This window comes from Eurypyga helias, unplaced genomic scaffold, assembly GCF_000690775.1.
Source record: "Eurypyga helias isolate BGI_N326 unplaced genomic scaffold, ASM69077v1 scaffold20709, whole genome shotgun sequence".
In the NCBI taxonomy this organism is placed as follows: domain Eukaryota; kingdom Metazoa; phylum Chordata; class Aves; order Eurypygiformes; family Eurypygidae; genus Eurypyga; species Eurypyga helias.
The window spans coordinates 39,969-49,970 of NW_010271972.1; the positions used below are offsets into that span (position 1 = coordinate 39,969).

At 56.0% G+C, this 10,002-nt stretch overlaps 2 protein-coding genes across 2 annotated transcripts; one reads left to right on the top strand and one right to left on the bottom strand.

Annotated features, from left to right (window-relative positions):
* Positions 1 to 1,499: 1,499 nt before the first annotated feature.
* LOC104515127 (galactose-3-O-sulfotransferase 2-like) lies at positions 1,500 to 5,157 on the top strand. The gene is made up of 4 exons (XM_010158986.1): positions 1,500 to 1,525; positions 2,108 to 2,218; positions 2,831 to 3,782; positions 4,309 to 5,157. The coding sequence occupies exons 1-4, from the start codon at positions 1,500 to 1,502 to the stop codon at positions 5,155 to 5,157; spliced, it is 1,938 nt and encodes a 645-aa protein (XP_010157288.1).
* A 2,907-nt stretch (positions 5,158 to 8,064) lies between these two features.
* Positions 8,065 to 9,928, bottom strand: LOC104515128 (aquaporin-12-like). The gene is made up of 4 exons (XM_010158987.1): positions 9,322 to 9,928; positions 8,765 to 8,850; positions 8,679 to 8,709; positions 8,065 to 8,246 (listed from the first exon to the last, which is right to left on the bottom strand). Exons 1-4 carry the CDS (start codon positions 9,926 to 9,928, stop codon positions 8,065 to 8,067), a joined length of 906 nt encoding a protein of 301 aa, XP_010157289.1.
* Between the last annotated feature and the right edge of the window lie 74 nt (positions 9,929 to 10,002).

Here is a 10,002-nt window from a genome sequence, read left to right on the forward strand (position 1 = left end):
CATCATGTTTTGGGGATGCTGTGCTGCTGATGACTGGCTTGTTCACCCTCATAGTAATTACACGCTAGTAATTTTAAAACCTCAGTAGCACCATCATGACCTAAGACGTCCCAGCCTTTACAGTCCCAATACTTTAGACCTTCAAAGACTCCCAGGAGGAGCGCAGCGTTTCAAATCAGTGAGGCAGAACTGTACCCGTGAGTGTCCGAATTGATACACAACCATTGGAAGCAGTGCTGTAATAAGCAACCTACAGTTAGTCGTAATGCTCGGTCAGTGATTTTTCTGGAATAAACCCAGCTTTTCAACAGCAAACCTAAATTCCTCGCTAGTACCACATGGGATGCACGTAACCACTTCAGACAGCCCATATTTGCGTCGCTGCTAGCTTATCAGGTTAGGACTTCTCCCACGTGTCACGAGACTGCCCAGAGTAGGAGATAAATCTCCACAGAGAGAAAGAAGCTCCAGGACAAGCAGGTCTGTGCAGTCCCAGGCCCACTCTCTTAGTCCAGATCTGTTCACTGAAGAAAGACGGCAACATCAACAAACATGAGCTGTCGGGGCTTCCAAGCAAGGACTGCCCAAATTTCTGCTTTCCTTAATTCTTCCTGTTTAGATCCTTCCGTTTCGTGCTCAGCAAATGTGAAATGTGCCGGCTCCCTCCCTCTGCAAAGCTGTCCTGGTTTAGGCCTAGATGGCAATGAAGCACCACACAGCCGCTCACTCATTCCTCCCTATGGAGGGTTGGGAAGAAGAAAGTATAAGGAAAGGCTGGTGGGTGAGACAAGGATGAGGGGGATCACTCACCTGTTATGGTCACAGGCTCGACCTGGGGAAGAAAACAAATCCGTTTAATTTGTTATTGATCAAATCAGAGCAGGACAATAAAAGACAAAACCAGATTGTAAAAGCACCTTCCCACACTCCTCCCTTCTTCCTGGGCTCAGCTTTGCTCCCCATTTCTCTATCTCCTCCCCACCAGTGGCGCAGGGGGATGGGGAGTGGGGGTTGTGGTCAGTCCATCACACATTTTCTCTGCCGCTTCCTCCTCCTCAGGGAGGATCCTCACACTCTGCCCCTGCTTCAGTGTCGGGTCTGCAATTCTTCACAAACTGCTCCAGCGTGGGTCCTTTCCATGGGGTGCAGTCCTTCAGGAGCAGTCTGCTTCAGCCTGGACCTGACTTGGAACCAGGGAAGCTTCCAGCAGCTTCTCACAGGAGCCACCCCTGTAGCGCCCACCGCTACAAAACCCTGCCACACAAACCCAATAGAGGGGGAGAGCAGGCATCCGGGGCTTGCAGGCTGGACTCCCACCCCGCGGAGGAGCCCACAACAGAGGATTTAACCAGATTCTCGGTACAAACCATTTCCTGTCAGGCAACAGTATTTTCCCTGGGTGGAAACCAGCAGAAATGAATACAAACTAATCCTTTTTTCCAGGAAGCTTAGTCCCCTGACCACTCCCCTTCAGATCAGGACTATGATCAAGTCCCGCCATGGTTTGCAGCAAGCCCTACGAAGAGTAGAATTCCCATGGCAAGGTTTTTCATGGCCTGACTGTCCCCACACACAACCCAAAACCCCACAGCCTAGTGCTGATGACTTGAAGAAATCACGCCCAGGCTAAAAGCCACCAGAGAGGCACCACATCTGCAGCCACAGCTGGATCCCGCGCAGGTGGCAGTGGCCTCCAACGGCAGGCATTGGGCAAAGGGAAGAACAGGGAAAACAAAGTTTTATTGTCTTTGTTTATAATGATACTGTCACAATATTTCTCAGCCAGGCAGGGCAAAGGCAAGCTGTGCCGGCTCCTGCTGCTGGAGGGTAGCTCGGGCCGTGCCGGTAAGGCGTCCCTGATCAGCCCAGGGACTTGGCGGTTATCGCTGTTTACCTTTCGGTGCGATAGTTGTGTCCCAGATGGAAATTTCCACTAGGCTACACTCTGAGGTTCGTTGGTTATCACTGCCTCTGCACCTCTTTCACCTGTGAAAACGTGACCTTACTTTGAAGCAAAAATTGAAAAACCTCAAGGCCTCCCTCCCCTCTGCTTCACACACACATTTCTTCTACCTACTAATGGTCTGAAACGTCTGCTTCCTCACAGGAAGTTGAAAGCAATATACCGGTGCCAGCCAGGTCAGCTCTGGGTCTTCTTCAGCCTCCTCATCCTCCTCTTGGTCACGCTTCAAGTCATGGAGAAGATGCAGCCTCCCAGGTAGGTCCCAAGCAGGACTGCCAACCCGCACCTCATCCTCCAGCCTTTGGCTGACCACTGAGGTGGGCTCAACACCGTCCTCCTGAAACCACCCAGCAGCATCTTTTTTAGACAGGGAGAGAAATCCAGGTGGGAGAGGACCTCTCTGGGGCTCTCCCATCCGACACCTACACTCTGGCCAGAGCTGAGCCCGCTCTGGGTCCAGACCGGGCTGCTCTGGGCTTTGCCCTGGCTGGCCTCAAAACTCCGCAGCCCTTAAGCACCCTCCCAGTCTGGGGTCATCTGCAAACTTTCCTCCAGCTTCTCCAGGCCACCTGCCCCTCTCTCTCCTTGCCTTCTCCTGCTTTCCCCCTTCACCAGCCCACAGTGCTCCAGGGGACAGGGCCATTAGCACACCACTGCTGACCCGTCCTTCCCTTCCCTTCCCACACCCACCCCAACCCCAAGGCAGAGGTCAAGACCTACACCCAGCAGCAACGCCATCTCCCCCAAGAAGGATGGGGGAGCACACTTTGGGATGTCTGCAAGGGGATTTCGTTGAGCTGCCCTCTTTGCACCCTCCTCCCACCCTCTGTCCTTTTGCAGCTGAGCCTTACGTCCTCCCTGTTACAGGAACTGCCGGTGTGAGCTGGAGCATGCCCTGCAGCCGACCACGGCCCACGGCCAGAAGAGGCTTGGCTACGCCCTCCAGACCCCCGACCTGCTGTGGGAGGGCGATCCCCCGCACTGGCTGGGGAAAGCCGTGCCAGACCCCACTTTGACTGAGAGCGTGCAGGACATCTTTCAGGTGCCTCTGTCCTTCAGCCGTGAGACACCGCTGGAAAGCAGCCCAGGCATCCAAGAGGAGCACTGGACACGGCAGCCTGTGGACAGCAGCAAGAAGGTGGAAGCCCATCCTTCATCCACGAGGCTGAAATCCCAGCTTCCTGGCCTGAGAAAAGCAACCAGAGAGAATCCTGCTCCAAGTCCTCCTGGGAGGATCTCGGCAGTTTTGGGAAATGCCGATGCCGTCACCAAGAAGTTCATAATCTTTGCAAACCGGATGACTGCAGAGGAGCACAGGGTAAGACTGCCACCAGAAATGAGGCAGGCGGGGGTACAGAGCCAGCCTCAGCCTCAAGCCACGGGTTCCCCCCACCTTCAGCGGGGCAGCTTGCTTAAACACTCCTTGCCAAATTCAGCTCAACCTCCGCACGCAGAGGACTTCTACAAGACAGACCTGAAGGGAAGGTTTTTCCCAAGCTGGACAGAAGCCTCTAAGGCTGACAAAGCAACTCTTGGAGAAGGCCAGCAGGCCGGAGGGGTCTTCTCCCAACGGGAGACTTGTGAGCCCAAGACTGACATTGTTTTCCTCAAAGTCCACAAGAGTGCCAGCAGCACCGTCATGAACATCCTCTTCCGCTTCGGCGAGACACATAACCTCACCTTCGCCTTCCCCGTCGGGGGTGGCAACCAGCTCTTCTACCCGCACCACTTCTTGGCAAAATTTGTGCAGGGCTTCTCCCCCCAGAGCCCTCGGCGCTTCAACATCCTCTGCCACCACATGCGATTCCTGCAGCCGGAGGTACGGGCAAAGCGGCTATGCCTTGGGAGGGGCAAACGGGGAGGGAGAGATGGACTCGTGGGGAGCAAGGTGGGACACCCTGTAGACCACGTGAATTCTTCAGGGATGGGGCTAAAGGGAGACCTTGTCCAGTGGGCCCCTGGAGATGTCTTGCTCCCTGGAGAGGCCCAGAGTGTACCAGCTGCAAGAGGAGAACGCCCTGAGCGCATCAGTGCCCGTCAGCCATGCCCAGCATCCACCTTTCTGGATGCTGCTTGAGAACATGCAGAGCTGGGCAGGGGCAAGGAGATGTATCTCAAGCCTGGATGGGCCACCCAGCTGTGGCAGCACGTAGTGGGGAGCTTTGGTCTCTGCTCTCCCCATGTACACAAATGCTTCTTTGATGAGCTGCACCCAGAAACCGCCCCCAGCACCCATCCTCTCCAACCCCAGCGAGCATTGCTGCTCTCCAGCAGAGCACAGGCTTGCGAGCAAGCAAGTCCCTTCTCGCTTCCCAGCTTTAAAACCTCCATTTTCTCCTCCGCAGGTGCAGAAGGTGGTGTCCAGCTCAGCAGTCTACTTCTCCATCCTGAGGAACCCCGTGCAGCTCATGGAATCCTCCTTCTCATACTACAAGGGCACATCGGCTTTCTCCCACGCCCGCAGCCTGGAGGAGTTTCTCAGCCAGCCCTACCACTACTACAACCCTGCGGATGGTGACAGCCACTACGCCAGGAACCTCATGACGTTTGACTTCGGCTTCAACCCTGACGGAGAAGTCTCGGCCGAGCGGGTGCAACTCATGCTGAAGGCCATCGAGGCGTCCTTCGACTTGCTCCTCATCTCCGAGTACTTCGATGAGTCCATGGTGCTGCTGAAGGAGATGCTGTGCTGGGACCTGGACAGCGTCGTCTCCTTCCCGCTCAACATCAGGGACAGCAGCGCTAAGCCCCACCTCTCGGACACCATCGTGGAGAAGATAAAGGACTGGAACAGGCTGGACTGGGAAATCTACACCCACTTCAACAGGACCTTCTGGGAAAGGATTGACCAAGGCATCGGCAGGGAGCGCATGCGGCAGGAAGTAAAGGCGCTTCGGGAGAGGCAGGCGGAGCTGGCGAGGACCTGCCTGCAAGGGACAGGCAGCGTGGCCCCAAAGGACATCAAGGACTCATCCCTGAGGCCGCTGCAGCACGGCAGCGCCAAGATCTTGGGCTACAACCTCAAGCAGGGCTTGGATAAGGAGACGGAGCGCATGTGCCGGCGGCTGGTGACCCCGGAGCTGCAGTACAGCAGCGCTCTCTACAAGAAGCAGTTTGCCCAGAAACCCCCCAAGCCCACTCCCTCTCGGCAGGGCAATGCCCTGTGGCACAGGCTGGAGGGCACCCAAAACTGAGCCTCCTCGTCCCCTCCAGGCACCGCTCTCCAGCTGCCTCTGCTGAGGACAGCGAGGCGCTCACCTCCTGGGCTCGGGGGCTGCTCCTGCCCCGGGGGCAGGCAGGCTGGGACACTGCTGCCCACCTCCATCCATGCGGGACTGCGCATGAGCTCCTGGGTGCTACACGCTGCCACCGCTGCAGAGCAGGACGGGCTGCAATGGGGGGCTCAACACGCCACAGCTCTTCAGGGGAGGTCCTGAGCAGACGGGACCAGCAGCGACGAGAAGAACCAGGACGGCAGCCCTCAGCTCCGTGCTGGAGACCTTAACAGCACAGGGCCAAGCTGTAAATCAGAGCTGTGGAGCTTGATTTACAGCTTGGGAAGAAGTCTGTCTGTCCAGCTGCAGCTCTCCTCCACTGTGCCTTAACGCTACTGTGCTGGAAAAGCAGCTTCTTAATTAAAAATAACAACATTCACTGTCACTCCTATTAACTTCCCCTTAATTACATCGGTCTGCCCAGCAGCCAATCTCCCCAGCCGCCCAACAAACAGACCTCAAACATCTGAAAGTGTCCTAAAAAAAACAAACAAAACAAAGAAATCAGCATTTTTCCCCCCCTGACTCTGTGGTTACACACTGCCTTTGGATGCTGCATTTATAGGGTCAGCATTCTGACCAGGAGCTGCCGCCAACAGCGTCATGTCAGACTGCAAGTTAAATACCCACGTGGCCGGGAGACGTCTCGTGAGCATCTCTGCAGCCAGACATCCCGACCCAGCGCTTGGAGCGGCTGTAGGAATATTCTGTGCTCTGCCTGGGGAAAAACACTGCAAGATTGGGTTGGGGTGGGCTACTCAACCTTGTCCTCAAATGAAAAGCAGAGCCAGCGAATCAGTTTGGATAAACAGAGGCCCCATCTCGGGATTTTCAGCACAATTTCCAAACTGAGAGGTTCAGAAAAAATTGCCGGGGGATCTGAGCCCTCCTGGCTCGCCCTTGGCCCGCCACACAGAGCCTCAAAGGTTTCGGTTTCCATCGAAGGTGCGCTGTCTCCTGCTCACAGTTCTACCAGGATAAAAGCCAGACTGCGTTCCCTCTGCCCTTCCCCAGAAGGGACCGGGCAGCGCCGAGCATCCAGCTGGGTACCATGCAGGGGCACCACTCTGGGGGCATTTGCTGTATGGTTTTGGGGTGTTTGTTCCATAAAGTTTCATCCGATGCACATCCATGTATCACTGCGTTGGTCCCTTCCCTCATTTCTCCTGCTGGGACGCGGTGTGGTCTTGTGGTTTGCAGAGATGCAGCTCCCCTTTGGGCTCCTGGGCTCCAGTTCCCCCCAGAGGGCAATCCCACATGGGAGCAAGGGAGGTGGGCAGCGGAGCCAGGGTGGTCCCCCAAAAACCCCCAGGGGACATTGGCACCCAGACAGGGGGGACCTGCATCTGCCACCTTCGCTCCGGGTTGTCATCAGGCGCCACCTCCTTATGCACCGTGTGCAGCGCAGTAAACAGGAGCAGATCTTCCCGCTCCAGCTCCTGCCGAGGCGACCCAGAGCGGGTCCCCCCGTTCAACCAGGGCATCGAGGGTCCCCCCGTTCAAACAGGGCATCGCGGGTCCCCCCGCGCCCACTCGTGTGAACAGCGCAGCCTGCCCCGGAGTACGCATCTGCCAATGGCTCCGAAAAGCCGTGGTGCACCAAGAATATATTCAACTCGGGAATTTTCTGCTCAGAGAAGTCCTGCAAAATGGGCTCTTTTCTGAAAAATGCAGGAACTGGCCCTTTTTGGCAGGGAATACCTCAGTATCCACACCCAGCAGTCCCGCTCTGGAGATGCTGCACATGAGGTTGCCCCAGCCCCTGCTCTTCCCTGCGGAGACACTCAGGTGTGCAGCACCCACGGGCTACCCCGGCCCCAGCACTGCCTGGGGGCAGCTCTGTTTACCTAAGCAGGCCTTTCCACCCAAATTACCCCCCTTCCAGAGCAAGTGGCAGGCAGGTTTGGACATCTCCATGGCGTCTCCTATTTTCAGGGATCAGCTGTGCTGATCTCCCCCGGCAGAACTCACAGGAATGACATCACTCACCTAAAAGCCAATCACAACATTCATTTTTATTATTAATTCCACAGACTGTGATTTTATCTGTAGGAATACTTCATGTGGACATGAAGAAAAGCCCAGGGATGCCCTTGCTCGCCCACGCCGGCTGCCTGGGTCTTGTATTTTAACCACGGACACTTGGTGCACCGTTTCTTGATGCCTCACAGCACAGGAAACCCAGGCTAAGCACCACGTCCATGGAGGAGGAGGGTCTCCTGTGGCCAGGGAATTCCCTTGCCCTGGAGCATTTTAAATTCCTCTCCAAGAACTGCCAGGTTCAGCCTGTGCAATTCGAGGGCCTCAGTTTAACTCAAACACCAGTTTTTGACTAATATCCACTTAGTAACTCAAAAGATCAAAGCCTGCTTCCTCCTCATCCCGCGTTTCCAAGGCAGTTACTGGTTCACACTTTGTTTTTATGGCTGCAAGAAGCCCGGTCGGATTATTTCAAGTGTTTCATGATGCAATAACCGGAGAGTTGCTCAAGTTTACCCACGTAATGGTCCTGGCTTTCTGTGAGCTTCCTGGCGATACAAAACAACCAGCAAATTATGCAAGAGCAGTAGGGTTTTTCCGCACCAAGCCAGCGATGCAGGCCTGAAACGTTTTTGGGCCCTCCAGGGAGACTTTCAAAGCTATTCCCAGCGGGAATTCAGACATCCTGCAAGGCCAGCTTGGCCAATCCCTCTGTGAGGCTTTTTAACAGAAATCTCACCCTGCAGTAGGGACGGAACAGGCAGGACGAGCAGCAAACTCCTCCGTGCTGGGAAACCCGCTGGCAGGAGAGGGGCTGCAGGGACCTGCTTGGCCCCTGCCCGCGGCTCAGGCACAAGGCTCGGGGATGCTCTTCTTCCCTTTCCGCTTCCGCTGTGCTTCATCACCCTCCACGTGCGCCGCCACCCTTGCCTTGGGTATCTTGTATTTGCTCTTCTGGCTGTAAAGGAGGTTTTTCTGGAAGAGTCGTGGGATGTTGCCTTGGAACAGCAAGAGGGCAGCCAGCATCCCTGAAACGAGAGCACGGACCCCTTCCGTGTGCTGCACGGAGCACCTCCACCCTCCCCACAGCTGAGCAGTGGTTTTCAGGCCTTTGCCACAGCCTCCGTCATCACCAAAAAAGCAGCTCAGCAACACCGACATCCACACTGACAATATCTGAAAGACTTTTGCTGCATTACTTTAAAGAGAATTTAACCACTGTGTCCTTAATATCATAGCAAGGTGTGTTTCAACCCAAAAGGGCCATAAAACACACAGTAATTGGATTTAAAAATATGGATAACAAAGGGATGACTCGAGTGGCAGAGAAGGAAGACACAAAAGGACACGTGCCACTGGCAAGACCCAAGTCCAGCCCTTTACCAGAATGCTTTGTGTTATGCCCAGTCTTTCCTGCTCCCCCTGCTACCCCACCCCGGTACCTCCCGGGCAGATCTCACCTGCGAGGGGCCCCAGCCAGTAAACCTGGATGTAGTCCCAAACGCTGCTCCCCGAGCAGTGGAAGGGGGCACGCGCGGCCAGCGATGTAGTCCCAAACGCTGCTCCCCGAGCAGTGGAAGGTGGCAGCTGCGGCCAGGGCAGGGTTGAAGAAGGCCCCCGTGAATGGCCCGGCTGCGGGGGAAGAGAAGCACAGCCATCAGTCTCACTCACATCCTTCAAAAAACCAACTGGGACTGAGCCCCCCGACCCCTCCTGCCTGCCAGGAGCATCTCCCTTGCCCAGCTCTGTTGCCCTCAGACCGTGTAATAACGGCACACGGGGCAATCCCACCCTCGCCGCCCCCCGAGCTTTGCGGGAAGCAGAACTGCTAAGTGTGGGACCGAGGGGCTGCGTTAGGGGATGTTCGATGTGCTCCCAGTCTTGGGGCAAGCTATGACCTCTCACCAGCTGACGTTTCTCCCGCTGCCTAGGTATCCTAAACTGCCGTCTTCCTCCCAAAATGAATATCCCCCAAAATAAGTAGAAAACAAACATCTTGGTAATCATTCTCTCTGAAGTCCCAGGAAATGGAAAAGGGGCTGCTCCTCCCCCACGAACGAGGTATTTTTCCAAATGACTTAGAGAAAAGCGGGTCCTGCTCACCTGTGTAGGTCAGGAAGGTGACAGTCGCTGCCAGGGCAGGGACCCGGTACATCGGGCGACTCTGATGCAGCTTGTGAAGGACAAGGTGGAAAAGGAAAGAGCAGGTGCATTCCGCAAAGGCAGCGTGGTGCACGGACGCACGGATGGAGGAGCTGCACTCCGACGCTATCAGGTTCTGGATGAGGTGGAGCTGTGTCAGCTCCCAGGACCAGTAGAGCTTGGTGACAGCCCAGCCCACCCCCGTGCCCGCAGCCTGGGCCAGCAGCTTGGCAGCAGTGGCGGCGAGGTCGGACTCAAGGAGCAGGAACTCCTGGAGAGAGACGGTCGGGTTGGCAGACGCTCCATCGAAAGAGGCACCGTGAACCACAAAGAGGAGGAAGAGCAGAGTCAGGACCACATCTGGGCCAAAGCCCCCACCCCACGGGCCAATCTCCACCAGCATCCTCAGCTCGAGGCAGCTCGCGCACAACTGCAACGAGCCAGCAAGTTCTCTGGCCAGGCAGCTGTATGCTCCAGGAGGCAGAAGCCTCTTGGAAATCCATCTGAGTGCCTGGCACACCCCGACAATCAGGGAAAAAAAAGCAATGGAGACATTCAGGCCAGCCATAGCCAAGGCTGTGCTGGGGGGAGGCACTGGAAGGGGCAGAGAGGGCTTCTGCACCTCCTCTTTATAAACCCGTG

Excerpts from the sequence above, each read along its gene's own strand:
- LOC104515127 (XM_010158986.1), top strand. The coding sequence starts at position 1,500 with ATGGTTTGCAGCAAGCCCTACGAAGA. Across the intron at positions 2,219-2,830 it reads GAGAAGATGCAGCCTCCCAG|GAACTGCCGGTGTGAGCTGG; the intron begins GTAGGTCCCAAG and ends TCCCTGTTACAG. Across the intron at positions 3,783-4,308 it reads TGCGATTCCTGCAGCCGGAG|GTGCAGAAGGTGGTGTCCAG; the intron begins GTACGGGCAAAG and ends TCTCCTCCGCAG.
- LOC104515128 (XM_010158987.1), bottom strand. The coding sequence starts at position 9,928 with ATGGCTGGCCTGAATGTCTCCATTGCTTTTTTTTCCCTGATTGTCGGG. Across the intron at positions 8,710-8,764 it reads GGAGCAGCGTTTGGGACTAC|ATCCAGGTTTACTGGCTGGG; the intron begins ATCGCTGGCCGC and ends GTTTGGGACTAC. Across the intron at positions 8,247-8,678 it reads CTGGCTGGGGCCCCTCGCAG|GGATGCTGGCTGCCCTCTTG; the intron begins GTGAGATCTGCC and ends CTCTCGTTTCAG.